At 42.2% G+C, this 23,964-nt stretch overlaps 1 protein-coding gene across 1 annotated transcript; it reads left to right on the plus strand.

Moving 5' to 3' along the window:
* The first annotated feature begins 20,251 nt into the window (after positions 1 to 20,251).
* On the plus strand, positions 20,252 to 21,966 carry LOC133266317 (ATP synthase mitochondrial F1 complex assembly factor 1-like). The gene is made up of 2 exons (XM_061447530.1): positions 20,252 to 21,052; positions 21,897 to 21,966. Exons 1-2 carry the CDS (start codon positions 20,307 to 20,309, stop codon positions 21,964 to 21,966), a joined length of 816 nt encoding a protein of 271 aa, XP_061303514.1. The 5' UTR covers positions 20,252 to 20,306.
* Positions 21,967 to 23,964: the final 1,998 nt, after the last annotated feature.

Here is a 23,964-nt window from a genome sequence, read left to right on the forward strand (position 1 = left end):
GTAATTTTGTTCCTTTCCTGCACATGTTAAAAAAAGGTACTTTTGCAGTGCTTACACAAAGAGGTGTGAAGGTTAACAGCATACATACAAATGCAATGGCAGTCTGCTGTTTATAGTGCTCTGCCCCTCTTTTCACATTTGTGAAAATCCCAGCACATCTTCTTCCAATGCCTGTTAAATCAGCTTCTTTGCTGATGTAAATTGGTCTTACTCTATTGACTTCGATGGGACTATGCCAATATACACTGGCAGAGCGTCCTCCATCATGTCTGCCTATAATTAATTCCAACTACTGCTTTTTCTCTCTCATATATTATTTTTTCAGAGCTTAAGGTCAACAGAACACCTGCTTTTCAATGTATTACTCATAATATTATATAAGCCAATGAGATAATAGCACTTCCAGAACACTGAGAAGAGATTATAGTAAACTGGTGGATTATGAAGATGTTTGAATCCATCATTTGAGATGCTAGAAAACAAGTTCAAAAGACGAGCACATTTTATGCAGTTTTAGTATTCTGCTATCATGAATCACCAAGTTTAAATATTGCAGCTCAAAATCCTTTTTAGCCGGTTCTCAAGAAATATTAATCATTTTTTAACTGCGCTTTTTCATTTCTTACAAAATGGATTAGCCCTGAAAAAAAGATCTCTCCGTTCTAATTATGGGTATCCATCTAAAAGAAAATAGCATCAGAAAAAATGTTGGCTATCTGTTAACAAGTTCCTTTTAGAAGGTTACATTTGCTTGAAGATGGGTCTGTTTATCTAGTATATATTCTCTTCTGCACTGGCAGAGAAAAATCAATTTGGAACAAACTGTGGCTGATGAGGTTTCCAGCAGCATCTCCACTAGCATTCGACTTCGAGAGATTATCGCGCTAGAGCACCAACTGGGCTTTGGGTGGGTGGGATGCTGTACCTTCAGAATCAGAGAGTTTGGCTGGTCCACTCCCCTCTCATGCTTAGCAATCACCAAATTCCATTGCCACAGGAGGGTCAGTGGTTTTATCACACCAGAGTTCCTATGAGTCTTTTTATAAAGGAAGAACAAATATGTTGGAGGGTGTCTCCAGCTGGGTTACCCAACAAGCCCAATCATTCACTCCCTTGAAGCTCTACTCGGCTTCTGTGGTCTTCAGAGCATCTCAGAAACACCATAAGGAGTAACAAGAGGCATTAGTCAGAACTGGAATTTGCTTTTTCTTCCCCAAATGCCATTAGTGGCCATCATAATTCACGCAAGTACATCTGTATTTTTGATTTATTTAGGGTTAACATAATATTGCATTACCTAATACTTCATCATAAATGGATCGGCAAGAACAAAATGTTTTTACAATGTCATGAATTGTTGATGGCTTCCTCTGCCTAGACTGACATCTGGAAGTTTAATATAGCAGTATGTCACCAACAGCATTTGCACTCCATAATGACCTTTCTTCAATTCCAGAACCAGTAGGCCATATGACAATTAGCCACGTACGGTGCCCAAGGGGGAAAAAAATCCTAATTTGGAGAGAAAGCCATGAATTTAAGATGGTTGTCGTTGCCTGTGCAAAGATCCCTGATATACTATTTTACTTTTAAAATGCATAGATGATGTCATCTTGGTCACCGTAAGTGGCAATAAGATGGAAATACTTAGCCCAAGCATATATTGATGAGGTAAATGCATGGGTATGCAATAGCACTTACTACACTGGAGTGGACAGGCTGCATATGCACTATGTGACTGACCACATGCCAGTTCTCAGGTAAGCAAAAGAGGAACTGGTCGTTCTTCCTGTCTCTATGAGAGCAGATACAGTACAAAGAAAATCAAAGCAGACGGGGCAGATTTCATCAGCTGCTACTGAAGAAAATCAGTTTCTAAAAGCAACCTATTGAACTGGCTGACAGCATCCAGGCATCCATCCAGACCTGAACTGTGGGTAAAATTCACCTTGCCTACATCGGAGACATCTGTACTTGAATTACTTCTGGTTTCCTTTTACCAGAGATCAAGTCAGATTTGTAACTGGATGCAATTCTCTTCATTGTAAGCAGAAGCAGAGAAGTTCTCCACATGACAGGGTAAAGTTACCCTAATTTCTACATGTGAAAACCAGCTGTAGAGACTACAAGAAGTTTTCAAAGCTACAGAGTTTTCACATAGTTCAAAGCAGAATTGAACTCCCATCTTTCTGAAGTCTAATTCAGAGCCCGTCAACAAGGCTAGCTCAACAGACAGCTCTGGGGAGGGAAGATTCATCTGCTCGCTGAAGGGCTGGATACGGAACAGAGCAGGATGAAATATCCTGGCTGAGCAAATAGATATTCATCTATCTGGCTGAGCAAACAGGCGTTTTCAATGGCCTCCACAGATCTGTGTACCCACTTGAATTCAACTTTTGAGAAAACAAGGCAGAAGAAATGTTCTGTCTTTATGTCATTTTTCCCTTCTAAAGTATATTTAAAAAGGAGAAAGATTTCTGACAGCAGCTGTAGATTCATCCTACTTTGCCTTAAAAGATTACTTCTTCCCTGAACCAAGAGAATTAAATGTATAAACCCTTTCAGAGCAAGATATGCTGGAGATTAAAGAAATAACTATCTTTCATAATTCACATATAGCAGGGGTGAAAAATAATCTGTTATTATCTAGAGCAAAGAAAGTAATTTTTATCCAGACATGAATACTTAATCATTAAACCAAGTGATGTTGCCCATATTAATAGAGCCAAGATAAATCAGGCTTGTAGTCTACTGCAGCCCTTAAAATAAAAAGAAGATAAATCAGCTGTTTGCCGCTGTAAAAAAAGATTTTTTTATAGAATGAGAACACAGTGACTACCCCCCAAATAGAAAAGGATCAACACGGGAAAGGAGGATCAGTTTGGTTATGATGGGACAAATGAATTACACAGGTTTTCCTGATACTTGCTAGTTTATCAGAACAACATGATAGAAGGTCATAGAGGGTCTTGATTTTGGAGGGAGGAAGGATTGGTTTTGGTTTGGGTCTTTTCTGCTTTTTTTTTAAAGCAGAATGTCCTGGAGTGATGTGACAGGCTATGTGATGAAATGGTGTTTGGTTAAAGGCAATGTTTCCTCATGTCCAGTCTGACCCTTCATCACTGGGCTGTCTCCGGTTTCCCGGCATTATCTCATACTGTCAGGCTCTTGTTTATTAAGAGCACAGGCAAGGAACAGCGTTGAAGGTACTTTATGAGCACAGATATAAAGGCCCTACAAAGGCAGGTATAAATATAGCAATATCTTATCTGTGGCCCTCAGCATAACTGTGAGTGATCCAGAGCAATGTGACAAAACGCTGTTTTCTGAGGTATCAGAGGTTCACTGTTTCTGCAACGTACCTGCCACAGTGATTCCTTGTCTGTGCTCTTAATAAACAACAGCCTGACAGTATGAGATAATGCTGTGAAGCTGGAGACAGCCCAGTGATGAACAGTCACACTGAACATGAGGAAACATTTCTTTAACTAAACACCATCTCATCAAATAATCTGATGCAGTGGGAAGGGAAGTCTGTAGATATAATAAGAAATGATAATAGTGAAGTTGAAATCTACAAAATATTCTGATTTTATTATGGAAGCTGTAAAATATAAAGAGAAACATTCCTCGTGCAAATTTCTTTTAAGAATAAATTGCCAAAAGATTAGAAAAATCTGAATGATTTTCAGTAGGTGAACACTGCTGTAGGGATAAGATCCAGTACTGCATACATACATGCTTGTGTATGTCTATGAAATCATGTAGCAATTTTACCATATAATCACTTTTATGCATCTACTGCATAAAAATTATGCTTCTGCTGCAGTTTAATAATGTGCAACAAAAGAATGTGTTCACAGAGCACAGTGGAGCAGAGTTTTTGAGGCTATTTCTGAAATCAATTTTTTTTATTGTGATAAACCCCAAACACAGCCCGTAAGTGCACAAAAATCAGGAAGAGGAGCTTACTGCATGAAGGTTGTGTTTACTCACAACTTATCCAACTAAGCTTGTAATGCCTGCATATGCAAGGGGAAAAAAATGAGATGCCATTAGAAAAGAGAGAAGAAACATTAAAGAAAGATAGAAAGACAGGAGAGAGTTCATACCACAAATATTTTCATAATATTTGTCCTTTAAGTATTATTTCATGACATTCAAAGGTTCATGATCATGAGACCAGAGGGACAGTTTGGAGGCACTCTGCTGCTGAAAAAGAAATCAGTTATGATTTAACATCACCGAGTTCATGCTTAGTTATTTTTAAAGAGATGAGTTAGAAACACTCTTATTACAGTCTTTTAGGGGAATTTTACTGGAGTGGAACCAAAGACCTGCTTAAAGGAATCTGCTAACTTCAGAAGAACTCAGCAGATAACAAGGACTCAGGGGTTAGACCTTTGCCCTGTAAGAAACTGAGGAACATTTGGGATCAACTTGCCTGTTTGGCAAAAGTGCGCCTGGGACACTACTTCATAAGGAGAGAAAGGCAGTGTGACCTCTGGTCATATACTTCTTAATATTTTGTGTTTCTTTAATATGCATCCTTCAACTTTGATGAAAAAAAGGAATATATTGATATTTATAACATATATAACAATGTAACATTTATATAAATAACATCCTCGCAGCATTCTTCTCCAACCCTTCAACCCCTAGATCTCCACTTCAGGAATACATTTGTTATCACTGCAAGCATAAGGCATTACTTCTAGACTTTGAGAGAACATTACTGCTCAAGCTTTCAAGAGAACTGTGAGCACTAAACCTTGTTCTGCCTTTGAAAAGAAACCCTGTGCTGTTTCTTTTTGTCATACATGCTTGTAAGAAAGTCGTGTAATGACAAGAAAACAGAAAAGTAACTACAACAGGACCTCATTTCCTTTGGGGATTGCTTAATTTACAGAAACATTGATTTTATGAAGAGATGTTTGTTGGTTGGTTGTTTTTTTCAATTCTGTCTTCTGAATTTACAAAGAAAATACTTTTTTTTTTAGTAGCTGCTCATTTTTGTTATTTTTCTTCAAGAGATTGCAATTGATAGCTTAGCTTAGCTTAGTTTAGCTTGGCTTAGTTTAGCTTAGCTTAGCTTAGTTTAGCTTAGCTTAGCTTTAGTTTAGTTTAGCTTAGTTTAGCTTAGCTTAGCGTAGTTTAGCTTAGTTTAGCTTAGCTTGCCTTAGGTTAGAGTAGATCAGAACAGAAGAGAACAGAGCAGTCCAGTTGAAAGAACCTACAATGACCATCTAGTCCAACTGACTGGCCAATTCAGGGCTTCATCTTGATCAAGTTAAAGCGCACTATGAAGGGCATTGTTCAAATGCTTCCTAAACACTGACAGGCTTGCGGCAGCTACCACCTCTCTAGGAAACCCATCCCAATATTTGAGGGGGCTTTAAAAATCAGCATTCAGATTACTTCACCTTTTAACATTATCATTCAACTTTGCTGAAAGAAATTATGAAAAGCTACATCAGGAAAAAGGAAACTGCCATAAAACCACCTCCTGAAGATCCGATGAGAGGCATATACCACTTGTATACATGGTAAAACACTTGGTACTTCTCCAAGATACAAAAAATCATTCTGTTTTCATGTTAAAGAAAAGATCCAAGAATAATCATGATCCACTCAGATATAGTTGATCAATTACTAACATGTTTTCAATCAGTTGAAAAGGGAAAAGGCAGACCCCTCTAAGAGTAGCTGCTATACAGTGAGCCTCCCTGACATGGAGCCAGGAAGGTACAACCTCTGTTCCAGCCCATAGCGTTGTTACTAAAGACTTACATATCAGTATAACCTCAAACGCCCCAAACTCCAAGGGCATTGCAAAACCTAAGCTGTAGCAAGCTTTCCAGGTGTGGGGGGCGTTGGGGCTTTTTTGGTTTTATACTAAGTTTAGGAAAGTCCCTGTAGAATCCCAAAATACATGAGGCATTAAGGTGGAATAAAATCATTCTTCCCACATTTTTATCCACTCCTAGCTCAAGGGAGAAATAAAGCCACTGAGTATCTCCTATTAGGGAGAATTCTTTCATTAAATACCTCTGGCAAGCTCACTTTCCTAGTGGTTATGTTGCTAGGAATATATCCAGAAGAAAAATGGTCTTGTGTGTGTGTGCATCCTGTGAAACCAAATGTCACAGTGAAACACTGGATCGGTCCATTTCTCAGGTAATGCTGAGCTCATTCTTACTAGGTAAGGAAATCTGACTGTCTGCTAGGGTCTATGCTGCAGTTCTTGCCAGGGATCATGCTGACATCCCTCCCACAGTTTGCTTAGAGAGCAGATGAAATCTTTGCCACAAGCCACACCACCTGCCATAGCTTCCTAGCTAAAAATAAAACCTGATCCTCCTCTCTCACCTTTTTCTTCTATCTTTTGTTTTATACATCAAGGGATAACACCAGCAAGTCAGATCATTTGACTGCTTCACTGGAGCTTGCCAAAAATCTGGCTCTTGACCAGATTTTTACTGTAAAAAGGAGTAACGTTCAGAGGTCTCGAAGAAGTAACTGGGCTGGAGTCTCAGGCACAGATTGGACATGTGTGGCAGAGAGAAGTAAGGAGGGGGTAAATAGGCAGGAAAGGTTTCAGTGAGTGAATGATAAAGAATAAGATGGATATCAGATGTCACGCTGTCGTGGTTTAAACCCAGTCAGGTAATTCGTTCACTCACTCCCCCCCTTTCTTGCCCTCCCCCTGCTCTCGGAGGGGCGGAGAGGAGAATCAAAAGAATGCAACTCCCACGGGTTGAGATAAGAACAGTTTAGTAACTAAGGTATAACACAATCACTACTGCTGCCACCAATGATAATAATGATAAAGGAAATAACAAGGGAAGCGAATACAACACCTCAGCACCAGCCGACCAATAACTCGCCCCCCTCAGCCTGACCAAGCACCGACCGATACCTCCTCCAACCCTGCAGACTCCCAGCCCTTCCGGCTAACTCCCAGTTACCTCCTGGGCATGACGTGCTGTGGTATGGAATACCTCTTTGGTCAGTTTGGGTCAGGTGTCCTGTCTCTGCTTCCTCCCAGCTTCCCCTCCTCCCTGGCAGAGCAAGAGGCTCACAAAGTCCTTGGCCAAACCAAAACATCGCTATCAGTTCTGCTCCCAGGCCGAAAGTCAAAACACTGCACTGCACCAGCTACCAAGAAGGGGAAAAATGACTGCTACTGCTGAACCCAGGACATTATCCACTCCTTATTCCATACCATTCACGTCATGCTCAGATCCCACATTTTCAATATACCATCACTCTTATCTCGGTGCACTCTTATCTTAGTGCATGGACCAGTCCCTATAAAGCTGCTGCGTCCATCTGGTCCATGTCAGGCTCCATCTCTTGTAACAGTCTTCCAGAGCAGGAGAGACTGTGTGCAGTGTTCACACTTGTGAATAACCTGGGCAATAGTGTCCATTGCTAAGTCCACCCCTTGATCATGAGTCCATCTCTGTGTTGCATCTCTGCTCTGATGGCCTGAAGTGCCATGGGCCCACCAGGCTCAAAAGAATTCACTGTCCCCTTCTGCAGTTTCTGCAGCTTGTTGCTGGGGACTCCATACAGCTGCCTTCCATCTCCGATGCTTCCAAAGCACTGGAGGGGCCCAGTGGACTAGATACTTGCCCATACTGTCACACACACCCTGCCACTCATGGCTGTCCAGCCTTGGGGAAAACCTCTTGGTCCCCCTGTATTGTCGTCTAACCCCAGACAAGACCCAAACCCGACTCTGCTTAACTTTTGAGATCAGACAAAATGGTTGTGGGTAGAACACAGCCTGTGTGTGTGCCAACATGCTGATCCCCATCACAATCAGCAGGCAGGTCCCAAGGATACCCAAAGGCCATTCAAAACCTTCAGAACTCTCAGTTGATGCTGCTGTACTTGTCACTGGGACTGGTGTAGCTGCTGTGCTTGCCGGCTCTCCCACCGCCAGCTTCTCTTTTCCTGAGTCCAGCGCTTCCTCCTCTGCCTTGCTGGGAAGTGCTGCGTGGTCTCCTGCATCCTCCTGGGGCTCGGCGGGTGGCTGCCGGGGAATGCTCTCGGCCGTCGCGGGGCTGGGCTCGGCCGCGGGGCTCGGCTCCTCCGCGGGGCTCGGCTCCTCCGCGGGGCTCGGCTCCTCCGCCGCCTTCTCCCCCTGCTCGGCAGCTGCCTCCTTCCTCTCCTCGCCCGCCCCGACCTCCTCCACCCGCAGCCGTCCCCTCGCGGCCTCCGGCCCTGCTCCCGCCGCCGCTTGGTCCCCGGGGCCGCTCTCCCGGGCCGCTTCAGCAGCCGCCGGCTCCCGAGGCCGCTCCCCCTCAGCTCCCCGCAGCCTCACGAAGATGGAGAGTAGGGTGAGGGCCAGGACGGTGAAGAGCAGCCGGACGGCCAGGTACAAGTCCACGGCCACGTCCGTCCCGCCCTGCTGCTGGAGCCCACCCGTATTACAAGCCATTGCCATAAAGCACAGTGAGACAAGAACCTTAGCCCAAGCCCCACACTTGATAAACACTAACACAGCGAATACCAGCTCTAAGTAAGTTACAACATTCTGAAGCTGTGAGATCAACAAGAACACCTTTGAGAGCCAATAAATCAGCATTGTGAAGAGTGACTATTAATCCAGTCAAATCTGTCGTTATCTCAACCCTTCGGGCCCCACGTTGGGCGCCAAAAAGAACTGTCGTGGTTTAAACCCAGTCAGGTAATTCGTTCACTCACTCCCCCCCTTTCTTGCCCTCCCCCTGCTCTCGGAGGGGCGGAGAGGAGAATCAAAAGAATGCAACTCCCACAGGTTGAGATAAGAACAGTTTAGTAACTAAGGTATAACACAATCACTACTGCTGCCACCAATGATAATAATGATAAAGGAAATAACAAGGGAAGCGAATACAACACCTCAGCACCAGCCGACCAATAACTCGCCCCCCTCAGCCTGACCAAGCACCGACCGATACCTCCTCCAACCCTGCAGACTCCCAGCCCTTCCGGCTAACTCCCAGTTACCTCCTGGGCATGACGTGCTGTGGTATGGAATACCTCTTTGGTCAGTTTGGGTCAGGTGTCCTGTCTCTGCTTCCTCCTGGCTTCCCCTCCTCCCTGGCAGAGCAAGAGGCTCACAAAGTCCTTGGCCAAACCAAAACATCGCTATCAGTTCTGCTCCCAGGCTGAAAGTCAAAACACAGCACTGCACCAGCTACCAAGAAGGGGAAAAATGACTGCTACTGCTGAACCCAGGACACACGCCAAAACCAGAGGAGAAATCATGTTAGTTACAGAGAGAAAAAAAAGAGAAAGAAAAAATCATTATTCTTTCAAAATGGTCAATTCCTATCTATTTTTTACTGTCCATTTCTCCTCTCACCAAATGTGGCACATTGGTGTAGTAGAAAGCAGGAATCTTAAGTTAATAGAGCAAGAAGGTATTTTCACATCTATCCACCATGACAAACAGACTTACAAACAACTGAAAAAGTAAAGCAAGCTTAACTCTAGAAGGTCTTCTCCATCTGTACAGTACAGACATCAGATTCTGATTAACTGCGATACAGAACTAATCTTTTCAATTAATGTAAATGAACTGCACTTTTATGTAGACTATTACCAGAGGGCATTCAATGATATTTTTATTCACCACATTTGACCTTAAAAATGTTTTGTAGTCATCAAGGATACAATTTTTCACACAGTGGGGATGTAGGAACAGCTAATTAAGTGGTGTTTAATGACATTTGTTCCTTAAAGGAGAGCTGATTAAATGTAGCATGTAATTTTTTACCAAATCAAACAATTCAGCCAATGTCCAAATGTGCTTAATAAGCTAGGCCTTCATAATTACAGAGCTTACGTAGATGCACCACAATCACAATGGATTTGTGAGCTGGCAAATTGAATGTTACTTATTTGTGAGTCCTAGTTGTTTACAATGCGGAATTCTGATTTCAAGTGTATTCTTTTGAGGGAATAAAATGGTGTCAGTTTTAGTGAGTGGAACACACTCTGCATCCACTTGAAAACAGTCACTGTGAATAAACCTCAAAAACATTTCACAAGTGCAGTTTTCTGCAAACTTACTTTGGCAATTTTAAGCCATCCTTTCAAACAAACCTGGAGTTTGCCTTGGATTTGAGTCACGACTAGCATAGCATCCTGGTTTTGATAATCAACCTGTCTGCGTATCAGCACAGCTTATGCCGTCTAAGAGAAGCTCAGGAAGGTATTGGGTGATCAGATGAGTGTCTCATATACGAGGCCACCTGGAAGAGATGGAACAGTTATCCTTTTCTCACAGAAATCAAGCACATTCTATTCACCATATTCAGGAGAGCTGAATAATTGCCTTTCACCATGAACTGCTGAGATCAGTTTTCTATTACACATACTAGGATGTATATTCTCGCATTGCCTTACGGCTGGGTGCTTCTTAGAGGAGACCAATGCTGCAACCATGTCACTGCACTCCGGTATCCTGTCTGTTTCTCCGGAAAGGCACAGATCTCCTGCAGGTTTTATTATCATATCTGCCAGAGTACATTACGGTTCCCAAATGACACCAACACTTCTTGGGCAGGAGAGTTAAACCCTACAAAGCTATTACAGGGTGACCCAAGTCATCTTACACTGATGCAGCCCCACCTTGAAGACTGTGTGAAATTTTGGGTGCCTCAATGTAAGAAGGACATGAAGTCATTAGAGGATGTCCTATGGAGGATGACCAACATGGTGATAGACCTCAAGGGCAAGACTTAGGAGGATCAAATGAGGTCATTTGGCTTGTTCATCTTGGGGAAGGGAAGGCTGAGGGGTGCCCCCATCACAGTCTACACCCTCCTCAAGGGGGACAGTGGAGGGGAGATGCTGATCTCCTCTCTCTGATGACCTACTACAGGACATGAGGAAATAGAATGAAGCAGTGTCTGGGAAAGTTCAGATGAGACATTAGGAAATGGTTCTTCACTGAGAAGGTGGTTGGACCCTGGAACAGGCTCCCTAGGAAAGCAGTCATGCACCAAGACAGTCAGAGTTAAAGGAGTGTCTGGACAATGCTCATAGTCATATGGTTTAGTTTTAGGTAGTCCTGAGAGAATCAGGGATTTGGACGCAATGATCCTTATGGGTCCCTCCCACCATGAGTTATTCTATGATTCCATAATTCTTCCTTAATATAAAGCAGAAATTCTTTCCTGTTAGGGTGGTGAGGCACTGGAATGAGTTGCCCAGGGAAGCTGTGAATGCTCCATCCCTGGTGGTGTTCAAGGCCAGGTTGGACAGAGTCTTGGGTGGCATCATTTACAGTGAGGTGTCCTTGCCCATGCAGGGGGGTTGGAACTGGATGATGTTAAGGTCCTTTCCAACCCAAATTATTCTATGATTCTATAATTCTATGATCCTCCCACTCTAGAATATAGGAGCTAAACTTCAATCAATTGTAGCTGAAATAACCTAATTGTTACTAGCTTAACGTAAGTTTTACTAGAGGAAAACCTCGGAAAGTGCTTCACAGATTCCAAATATTTACAGATGCACACTTTCTATAGAAGCCACAGCACCATACTCTTCCCCAGCAAAACATTCAGGATTCAAAAAATATAAATCAATTGTACAGCACTGAGCCTCAATTTTCAAATGAAAAGTATGTGAAATCCTCCTTCAGCTCAATAGCTGCAGATCAGGGATAATGATACATAAATAAAATACTTAGCATGTTCATAATCAAAATGTTATTGCTTTACAGAAACGTTCATTTTACTGTTATAATTACAAGTGTTCTAATTACACCCTAACAGCCATCAGGGGTCATCTCCCAGTTCCATCCACCAGCCGGCAGTGACACCTTTGCCAACTGCAGGCATGTATATGCATGTGTGTTTCAAATAATAATGATAGTTTTCACCTACTTTCAAGACTCTTTCTAAATGATTATGGGCCTCCAGTGGTATGAGAAGCTCCAGTGGAGTGGCACAGATTCAAGAGACCTATAACAGGAACCTGGCGATATTGCAAACATAACTTCAGATCTCATTTGAGCTCTCTTGTGGTTATGATAAATGCATATTAAGTTGTATAATGTTGTAATGATAAACTATTGAGGTCTAAGCAATATTCACCGAAGATTTATTTGCATGATGACCTTTTTAAGATGATACAGCGTTGCTGTCCTTCCCTAGTTGCTGGGAATAATGGTCTGTATTTTTCACGTATTTGGTGACAGCCAACAGCCATGACAAAATAACATTCCTATATGTCTGTAGCAGCTCTAGCACTGTATTATCATACCCTGATGCTTTGCAAATCTTTAAGCTATGCAAACCAGTCTACATATGCATGGTGATATCAAAAAGAAGTATTGCTTATAAGAAGTTTTAGTCTTTATTGAACGGAAAAAAATGCTTAAAGCAAATAATTAAGGAGCATGTGCTAAGATATGTGTAATGACAGAGATCAAACAGCAATCATTAATACCAGGTAATATTTGCATGTCAGTTCTTTTCATAGAATCATAGCATCATAGAATAGTTAGGGTTGGAAAGGACCTTAAGATCATCTAGTTCCAAGCCCCCTGCCGTGCCCAAGGACACCTTACGCTAAATCATATCACCCAAGGCTCTGTCCAACCTGGCCTTGAACACCACCAGGGATGGAGCATTCACAACCTCCCTGGGCAACCCATTCCAGTGCCCTAAAAGGAAAGAATTTCCTTCTTATATCCAATCTAAACTTCCCCTGTTTAAGTTTTAACCCGTTACCCCTTGTCCTGTCACTACAGTCCCTAATGAAGAGTCCCTTCCCAGCATCCCTATAGGCCCCCTTCAGATACTGGAAGGCTGCAATGAGGCCTCCACACAGCCTTCTCTTCTCCAAGCTGAACAGCCCCGACTTCCTCAGCCTATCTTCATACGGGAGGTGCTCCAGTCCCCTGATCATCTTCGTGGCCCTTCTCTGGACTTGTTCCAACAGTTCCATGTCCCTTTTATGTTGAGGACACCAGAACTGCACACAATACTCCAGGTGAGGTCTCACAAGAGCAGAGTAGAGGGGCAGGATCACCTCCTTCAGCCTGCTGGTCACGCTCCTTTTGATGCAGCCCAGGATATGGTTGGATTTCTGGGCAGCAAGCGCACACTGAAGCCGGCTCATGTTCATTTTCTCATCAACCAACACCCCCAAGTCTTTCTCCACAGGGCTGCTCTGAATCTCTTCTCTGCCCAACCTGTAGCTGTGCCTGGAATTGCTCCAACCCAGGTGTAGGACCTTGCACTTGGCATGGTTAAACTTCATGAGGTTGGCATCAGCTCACCTCACAAGCGTGTCAAGGTCCCTCTGGATGGCATTCCTTCCCTCCAGGGTATCAACCGAACCACACAGCTTGGTGTCATCGGCAAACTTGCTGAGGGCACACTCAATCCCACTGTCCATGTCAGCGACGAAGATGTTAAACAAGACTGTTCCCAACACCAATCCCTGAGGGGAACCACTCGTTACTGGTCTCCAGCCGGACATTGAGCCATTGACCACAACTCTTTGTGTGCGGCCATCCAGACAGTTCTTTATCCACCAAGTGGTCCATCCATCAAATTGGTGTCGCTCCAATTTAGAGACAAGGATGTCGTGTGGGACAGTGTAAAACTCTTTACACAAGTGCAGGTAGATGACAACAACTGCTCTACCCCTGTCCATCAGTAGACGGCCACCAAATCGGTCAGGCAGGATTTCCCCTTAGTGAAGCCATGCTGGCTGTCACCGAGCACCTTGTTGATTTTCATGTGCCTTAGCATGGCTTCCAGGAGAATCTGCTCCAAGATTTTGCCAGGCACAGAGGTGAGACTGACTGGTCTGTAATTCCCCGGGTCACCCATTTTCCCCTTCTTGAAAAAGGGGGTTTTATTTCCCTTTTTCCAGTCATCAGGAACTTCACCTGACTGCCAGGATTTCTCAAATATGATGGCCAGCAGCTTCGCAACTTCATTCACCAGCTCCTTCAGGACCTGCGGATGGATCTCATCAGGACCCATGGACTTGTGCACAGATTTTTAAGATGGTCTTGAACCAGTTCCTCTCCTACAGTGGGTGCAAGGTCTTCATTCTCACAGTCCCTGCGTCTGCCTTCCAAGACTTGGGTGGTTTGGTCAGAGCCTTTGCCAGTGAAGAATGAGGCAAAGAAGTCATTCAGAACCTCAGCCTTCTCCAAATCCTGTGTAGCCAGTTCTCCCGAGAGCTTCCTGAGGGGGCCTACATTCTCCCTAGTCTGTTTTTATTTGCTATGTACCTGTAGAATCCCTTCCTGTTATCTTTAATACCTCTAGCTAAGTTTACTTCTAACAGCTTTCCTAACCTGGTCCCTATCTTCTCAGACAACATCCCTGTACTCTTCCCATGCCACCTGTCCTTGCTTCCACTTATTATAAGACTCTTTTTTCATTTGAATTTTCCTCAGGAGCTCCTTATCCATCCAAGGAGGTCTCCTGGCCCTCCTGCTGCACTTCCTTCTGGTTGGGATGCAACACTCCTGAGCTTGCAGCAGGTGATCCTTGAATATCAACCAACAGGCTTGGGCCCCTGTGCCCTCTAGGGATGTATCCCATGGAACCTTCCGAAGCAGGTTCCTGAAGAGGCCAAAGTCTGCTCTTTTGAAGTCCAGGGCAGTGAGCTTGCTGCACGCTCTTCTCACTGTCCTGAGGATCTCAAATTCGAGCATCTCATGACTGCTGCATCCAAGGCTGCCCTGGAGCGTCACATTTCGAACAAGCCCTTCCCTGTTGGTGAGCACGAGGTCAAGCATGGCACCTCTCCTTGTCGGCTCCTCTATTACTTGCAGAAGGAAGTTGTCTTCTACACAATCGAGGAACCTCCTGGATTGCTTTTTCAGGACAATGAAACCCACCTTGCAGCACAGATTCTCAGTAGCCAAATAAAGATAATGTGAATTGAGTCCAGTGTCAGTATTTTCTGACTTTAACCGCACAATGTCATTCAGTATTTGGAATTTCCGTCAAGCCACCACTAACTTTCTTCCTCTTGAGACATTTTTTTTTCCTAAGAACACCTTCTCACCAATCTCTTTACTGAAATGTGAAGGGCAGAGGACCCAGTATCTGTAAAAACTGTCAGTGACTTGAACTCACTCCTCTCTCATCATGTAACAAAGTCCACAGCTTCCTATGCACTGCCATTCACAGTTTGAAACAAACAACTGGACAACTGTTCTATTTTAATATGAGATTTGGTGGAACTAGAGTCATTTTGGCTAATGAACTGGCTGACGCTGAAGGCTAAGGTGCCAGTTTATCAGCAGAAGGGGTCAGTCAATACCATGGCCAGCACTGCTGAGAACTCATACATCAGTGACCACTGACTGCCAACCACTGACAACAAGGACCTGCTCAATAGACATGCTGAGCTTGGGTCTTCACAAGTGTGCCTTATGAATGACAAAAGAACAAATTAGAAATGTCCATATTATTGGCAGTTGCAAATTCCAGCCATCCTATATCTCTTCTTATTGCTTATAGCAAATTTCTCCACCACACTTCTTGCCTATAGATGATATTGTACTAGAGCTAATTGTTTAGGGAATGGCCAAGAGAGAGGAGTTTGGTCACTGAACACTATTATGTTTGCAGTGTTGGGTCTTTTCTCCTTTCCATGTTCAATTTTGAAACCATTTTTAAAAATTTTCTTTACAAATGGAAACAGTGCTCAAGGGTGGCATGGTTTAGTGTGACGTGTCATAGAATCATAGAATAGTTAGGGTTGGAAAGGACCTTAACACTATCTAGTTCCAATCCCCCTGCCATGGGCAGGGACACCTCACACTAAACCATGTCCCTGCCCATGGAAGCGGGGTTGGAACTAGATGATCTTAAGGTCCTTTCCAACTCTAACTATTCTATGATTCTATGATTCTGTAACATTTCCTTATGCTTTTGTCCTTCCACCTTTGCAAATGCATAGATTTTTGTCTGTGTTTCAGCTGGGTACCCAGCACAGCAATAATTTAGAAGTGTTCTTCTTCTAGCTGACAGTGGAGTTTTTTCTGGCATTTGTTATGTACTTATCTATTTACTGTATAACTAAATGTCTACTGGAGAAGGGGAGAAAGAGGGAGAAAAAGGGAGGAAAAGCTGTAACTATAACCAGAGAAGACAGAGACACTGTTGATCAGCTAGTCTACTTCCCTTTAAAAGAAGTATTATTCTCCACAATATATTTTCCTCAAAATCTGTCCAATCTCATCTAAAGTTATTTTAAGCACCATCTTTTCTATCATATTTCTTCTAAGATCATTTCACAACACATCTCATGGCTGGGAACTAGGTCCTAATATACAAACTAAATTTACTCCGAATGATTCATGAAAACTTTACTTATGAACTCTTCATATGAAGTGGTATGATACTTCTAAAAATTGAGTACCTAGTCAAGTGTGCTGAAATTTCCTGTATTGCTACTTTGCTTCTTATTTATGGTTAGTTTACTAGTTCGGGTTTTGCTGTTTTTTTTCCTTCTATTGTCTTTGTTTGCTTTATTCTATCATTGTGATCGACATAGATAAATCAGAGCTACATGCCACACCGAATTCATTTGGCTCATTCAAGATTCATGTAACTTTGACTTGTAATTAAGGCATGGGTTTATAATTTTTTAACCCTCATGCTACTCTGATCTGTTGCCTCAAATTGAGTGACATGAGATTCAGTTCCTCACCTGTAAAATGGATGCAATGCAAAATGAGAGGAAAATACTTCTATTTTGGCCTATTTAAGCTGTCAGCTCTCCAGGAAAGAGTTAAGAAATAGTCAAGAAACAGTCACATGATGAGAAATAATCAACAGTTGAAAATCATCACAATTGGGCTGATTTATTACTCTCTTTAAAGAGATATGCACATTACTCCTAGAAGAATAATTAGCAGTTAACTGAATTCAGGCAATACAAAAAGTATTTCCTAATGTTCTATCTTTGAGTTTCTCACAGTTGTTTGTGGCACTTCAGTTTTATTGCCTTGCAGCTATCAAAACACTTTGAAAATTCACCAGAAAAGTTCCAAGTATACCCAGTTGTGCACCTGATCTGTCTAAACAACTGATTTCTGTCTTTATACATTGGTCCCCATGCAACATTAGCACCTGCCAGTAGTAATTGAAGCCTGGCATCCCAAATAATAATTTTCCACAAAATTTGGAACATTAGTTGCTATTTTCAGTATAAAAATAAACAAGTCTATGTAAGAAAGCCTGGAGATCACTATATAAGACAGAGTATACTCCCAAGCCAGAGAAAGCACTTAGTTAATTTATTCCATTTGTATGCTACAATTTCGTGAAAAAAATATGCAGTGGAGTTCCGATGTTAACTAGGTTTGAATTTTTTTTCATAAGAACAATTTAATTGAGCCTATTGAAAGCCACACATTTACTGGTACCTGAGCTTAGAAATAATGAAAAATATTCAATATATTTGACTACAAATAAGTTAAATTTCATAAAAACAAAGGACAAACAAATTAAACAACAAATTGATTTGTGTTCTGATGTAAGTTTCAATCCAGTGCAAAGAAGTTCAATTTTTCACATGCTGAATAATGTAGTTTTAAATCAATTGAATTTTTTCTTCTTTCATAATCGAACTCATTTAATGGAGAAAAAATGCAGTTATGTATCCCAGGCACAGATACGGGTTGGGCAGAGAAAAGATTCAGAGCAGCCCTGCGGAGAAGGACTTGGGGGTGTTAGTCAATGAGAAAATGAACGTGAGCCGGCTTCAGTGTTGGACAGAGCCTTGGGTGACATGGTTTTGTGTGAGGTGTCCCTGGGCACGGCAGGGGGGTTGGAACTAGATGATGTTAAGGTCCTTCCAACCCTAACTATTCTATGATTCTATTAGCACAGCTGTACTGTCAGCACTGGAGTTAGTGGAATTCTCCAAGGCCAAGCATCACCAATCTTTCATCCATTCAAGAGGAAAACATTAAATGACAGAAGTAATGACCTCATCTCACCTTAACAGCAAGTGTTCATTTTGAGTTTATCTTATAAACACCTACAGGGTGTTTCTCATTCAGTCAGTACGGGGAGTAGGACTCATCTGATTAAGCATGCACATTCTCATTTGAGCAAGATAATGGACGGTAAGTTAACACAGGCAATAGCATCCAAGATGCGCAAACCTGTATTAAGAAAGCTTTCTGAATCCCATTTCTGACTGTAGCTCAGGCTCCAAATATATGATACTGCTATTCTATGATTCTGTGATTTCCACCTTCAAGGAATTGAGGTCACATTATTCTCTTCAAATACAGCAGTTCTCAGATTCACTTCTGGCTTTTTCTGTGAACCTTGCCCAGCAAAGTAGACTCTTTGCTCTGACAGATAGCTTTGGTAGACCAGAATGTTCCCCTTTCTGCTTTCCTTTTCCTCAAAAGCAGACTTTTTCAATGATAAGATGATTTCCCCATAGGCAGGGAGAGCCGTAACATCACTGGGACCAGAGGTTTGGAACTGCCTCAGCAGCTTGCTTTCTCAATAGGTGGCCAAGCAAAATAACTTGGTTTAATGGTGCTATTCCAGCACTTAGTTCTTTGGCACTTATCATAAACATTTTCTAGATAGAAAACAGGTGTTCCAACATGATTCACTGGGCAGAATGAAGAACGATTCCCTCCCTGGCATCACTGTACATGATGTATTCAATGATTGCTACTTTCTGATCAAGAATACATTCACTCATCCAGAAGAAAGAAATCCATCTGGTTATCTAGTCAGGAATGAGCTGCTCAAACAGAAAGTCATTACTTTGGTGGGGAGAAGGGAGGAGTGTCTGGAAATATGGCTGACTGAACAAGTGTTGCTTAACTTTAAAACCAGAGAATATTATGTGGCCATAATATTCAGGAGTTTGTTTTTTTTTCATATGGGGAAGCATATGTAGGTGGTAACAAAGAAGATGAAAGATGGAAGGAAAAGGGGGGGAGAAAAAATAATCTAGGAATCAAATTCTTACCCAGTATATGGTATTATTCCAGAGGCAATGAAGTTTGCTGACTCATGTCAAGGGAGAATTTACTTCTGCAGATAGAATCACAGAATCATAGAATGGTTTGGGAGAAGGGACCTTTAAAAGTCATCTAGTCTGATTCCCCATGCAATGATCAGGGACATCTTCAATTGGATCAGGTTGGAACAGGATGGAGCTCAGAGCTCCATCCAACCCGATCTTGGATGTTTTCAGGGATGGGGCATCTATCACCGCTCTGGCAACCTGTGCCCATGTCCATCAACTTCATCGTAAAAAAAGTCTTCTTTATATTTAGTCTGAATCTCCCCTGTTTTGGTTTAAAACCATTTCCCCTTGTCCTATCACAGCAGGCCCTGCTAAAAAGTTTGTCCCTATCTGTCTTATAAGACCCCTTTGAGTATTGAAAGGCCTGTAAAAGGTCATCCCCCCACCTGTATTGATACTGGGGGTTGCAGGACCTTGTACCTGGCCTTGCTGAACCTTGTAAAGTTCACATGGTCCCACTTCTCGAGCCTGCTCCGTATAGAATGGCATCCCATCCCTTAGGCGTGTCAAACACCACTCAGCTTGGTGTCATCTGCAAACATGATGTTGGTACACTTGATCTCACTATATCCTTGAAGAAGACATTAAACAACACTGGATATAAAACCCAATTTTTAGAATCATTAATGCAGCAGTTGCACTAAAAGGTCCACATTGCCCTTAAAATCATTAATGCAGCAGTTGCACTAAAAGGTCCACATTGCCCTTAATTGACTGGAAGCAATTTCCTCTTCCAAACACAGAGAAAGACTTCAGCATTTTAGCTAGTCTCGCAACAACTGTTTGTAGATGCTGCTTTCCCTAAGGCTGATTACAGAGTACACTCTTAACACCTGCATCACCTAGAAAAGCTCAAAATTGGCTTTGGATGAAGGGCGAATGATTTTGTGATGAACAGCATTTAGCGCAATGCCATGGTGATGGTCATAAGAGATTCTGGAATTGGCACTAATTTTTGTATCTAAGAAACACTGAAAATAACTTTCCAGGATATTAACTTTTATTTTCCAGGAGCAGGCCTACTATAAATGTTATTATATTCTTTCTTCTAAGAAATAGGTAAAAGTGCTCATTTACTTTATTTTCTCTCAAGAATTGTATTAGAAAACAAGCACTCCACCACCATGAATTCAAACCAGAGGGTAGCCCCCATAATTCTATTGTGATCTATAATATATCTTCCTGCCTCTATGAAGTACTGACATAAGATCCAGGAGCTACAGAGATCCAGTCCAGATGTGTTTGAATCCTGTATGGAAAAAAGAACTGAAGTGAAAAAGCAGCCTGTGAGGTACTCCAATAAAGGAGAATTTATCAGATGCATGGAGGAAAAGGCAAAAGGCTTGGGCTCAAAGATATCTAAGGGTGGAATCACAAAGGACAAGACACTTGATTCAATTCTGAGAGTTGAGATGGTGAAAGAAAAGTCAGCGGAGGAGATAAAACAGATTTGGAATCAGTATTTTTCTGCAGAAGACATGGTTTATGCTGTTATTTCTGCAGAGAAGTTTGATTTAATATGGAAGAGAGCCCAGAAATGTCCATCGTTTCTATATGCTTTGCCGAGAAAAGAAGGCTACAAGTTCTTTGTGGGGCAGTGGTCAGGAACAGAATTGCACTTCGCTTCCCAAATAAACATTCAGACCCAAGGTGAAACTGCCGCTAGTCAGTGGGTCCTGTACCATTTCCCTGATCTACAGAAGGAAAAAGAGATAGTTCTAATGACAGCAGAAATGGACTCCAAGTTCTTGGTGGTACATGAAGCACAGTGCTTGGGGAAACAGGTGCAGCTTTTCTATGCAACAGATTATTCTGAGACCTATGAACTAGTGGAGTCCTTCAACCACGCATCTAGTGAATTTAAATATTTGTCAGTTATAGCAGAGCTTGAGCAAAGCGGGCTTGGAAGAGATCTGAGACCTCTTAAATTTAAACATTTTAACCATGACAAGTGCAAGGTCCTACAGCAGTGTCAGAGCAATCCAAGGCACAGCTACAGGTTGGGCAGAGAAGAGATTCAGAGCAACCCTGTGGAGAAGCACTTGGGGGTGTTGGTTGATGAGAAACTTAACATAAGCCAGCTTCAGCGTGCACTCGCAGCCCAGCAAGTCAACCATATCCTGGGCTGCATCAAAAGGAGCGTGACCAGCAGGTCAAAGGAGGTGATCCTGCCCCTCTACCCTGCTCTTGTGAGACCTCCCCTGGAGTATTGTGTGCAGTTCTGGTGTCCTCAACATAAAAAGGACATGGAACTGTTGGAACAAGTCCAGAGGAGGGCCACGAGGATGATCAGGGGACTGGAGGACCTCCCGTATGAAGACAGGCTGAGAAATCTGGAGCTGTTCAGCCTGGAGAAGAGAAGGCTGCGTGGAGACCTCATAGCAGACTTCCAGTATCTGAAGGGGGCCTATAGGGATGCTGGGGAGGGACTCTTCATTAGGGACTGTAGTGACAGGACAAGGGGTAACGGGTTCAAACTTAAACAGGGGAAGTTTAGATTGGATATAAGAAGGAAATTCTTTCCTGTTAGGGTGTTGAGGCACTGGAATAGGTTGCCCAGGGAGGTTGTGAATGCTCCATCCCTGGTGGTGTTCAATGCCAGGTTGGACAGAGCCTTGGGTGACATGGTTTAGTGTGAGGTGTCCCTGGGCACGGCAGGGGGGTTGGAACGAGATGATGTTAAGGTCCTTTCCAACCCTAAATATTCTATGATTCTATGATTCTATGATGCTGTGAATGAGTCCATGATAGCACTCGGAGTGTTCCATTGGCAAATCCATGGTTAATCCACCACTCGGATGAAGCGTGAAGTTTCTGTTCCCCTCATTCAAAATGTGTATTAGAAGAGGAAAGGAATCGAGGAAAGCAAAAAGTGTGATCAAAGACATGGAAGAGCTGTCTCATGAGAAATGACAGCATGACTATTCCCTTAGTAGCCTGGAATTCTTCTAATGGGAAAAGAGGTTATTTAAAGGGGATATATGACAGAGGGCTATGAAATCATGAGTGGCATTAACCAAAAGCATAAGGAGCAGTTTTTGACTGTGTCTTCAGTATAAGAACCAGAGTCAATTAAATCAAGTGAGTGAGAGCCCAGTTCAAAAGGAACAAGGGAGTACTTAGCTCTTCACACAACAGGTTGTAGATCTGTAAAACCCCTTGAGATAGGAGCTCAATGGATGCAAGACAATTTCACTGGTTTGAAGGGAAACTGGACAAATAAATAGAGGAAGGATGCATTAGGGATTACTGAGTAGGCTAAATAGAGGCATAGGATGGAAGCACCACAATTGCTTGCTCTGCTCTTACTTACTCCCAACATATCCATTTTCAGCTGTGGCTGAAAACAAAATGGAAGTTAAATGGACCACTACAGCCATTTTTTATGTCTTTGGGGACTTTTGCCACTGAGTTTAGAAGCAGCAATTCTAGTCTTTTAAACCATAATTGATTCATTGATTTATTTATGCCATTCTCAGTATACACAGAATAAAATAATTATCTCCTCCTTGGTTTTCAAGTATCTTCCAGACATATCACCAGTTTACTTTTTCCTTCCATTTTTAAGCCAACTGCCTTTAGAAGAAGATAAATACTTTGTTTTATTGTTGAGAATTTTATCATAGAATTTGTGTGGTTAAGTAGAATAAATATCGTTAGACAGATAATAGGAAAAGATTTCATATGAAACATTTTAGTTGCAGGGAACAGTGACACTCATGATGTCATCTGTAGCTGTACAATTTCTTTCCCATCAGCTTGTTAGCCCATGTCATCACTTGTTTTTGTCCAAGTGGAGTTTGTTAAATATGACAGGAAATTTGGGAGGCTGATATAAGCTTCAATTTATTCTTACCCCATTGCAGTCTGCAGTCAGAGTGACTTTATCCTTACACATCAGATTTTGTTGGAGAAGGAAGATGCTGGGATTATGTTTTACCCCATTAAGTTAATGCAGAAGAATCTAATAAGACTTGCATTGTTCCTTGTGAAATCATAAAAGCATAAATGAGATGTATCAGACAGATCCCACTGTATATTCATGCAGACAACTACAGCTATTCTGGTGCATTGCTAAAGAAAAACTTATCCATTGTTTACAGTATTTTTCTATTGATATAAATGAGCAATTGAAACTAAATTACTGAGACGTGCTTTCTACTGCAGTTTGAGTCACCCATATGTTCCAAAAAGGAAGTCTTTTCTACTTAGACCAAAAATTCCACAAAGGACTGAATTATGAGATATAAATCATTTAATTTCTCTGAAAGGAAGGGGATTGTTTTTATACTCTTGCATCTTTCTGTCCTTCCTTTAATGACATTCACACCGTGTCACCTAGAATTAGTGTCATACAGGAACAGTTTGAAGCAATCAAAGCTTCTATTTTAGAAAACTACAGAAACTTAGAAGGAGAAAGCCTATAAACATATGGTGTTTAGACTGGTGTTCTGTAAAATACAACTTTCCCCAGGTGAAGTTGCTGTCAGTGCTTTTAATCAAAAGAATACAAAAAGAATAGTCTGTCCATTTTCTTCCCCCTCTTCCTTGTGTTTTATTATTATGTTATGAAAAATAGAAGTCATGACCAACTTTTACATTGTGTTTTTCACCAACTAAAGGAAGGAAGAGGGAAGGTGGAAAATAAAAGGTCTATGAAGTGTAAGAGAATTACAAGAGCAATGAAAGTACAACTCCTTACTGACCAAGGAAGGAAATGTAAATGACTTGGTCTTTCAGTGGCTGACAGGCCCCCAGAGCTCTCATCATCTTCTCCGTATCTTCCTTTTGAGGTAAGCTAGTGAGTAAGCATGGTGTCCTGAGTTCAGCAGTAGCAGTCATGTTTCTCCTCCTTGGTAGCTGGTGCAGTGCAGTGTTTTGACTTTCGGCTCGGGAACAGAGCTGATAGAG

Source organism: Pezoporus flaviventris, unplaced genomic scaffold (genome assembly GCF_033815535.1).
Source record: "Pezoporus flaviventris isolate CSIRO_AGI_PZ_B2104156 unplaced genomic scaffold, CSIRO_AGI_Pfla_v1 ptg000007l, whole genome shotgun sequence".
In the NCBI taxonomy this organism is placed as follows: domain Eukaryota; kingdom Metazoa; phylum Chordata; class Aves; order Psittaciformes; family Psittacidae; genus Pezoporus; species Pezoporus flaviventris.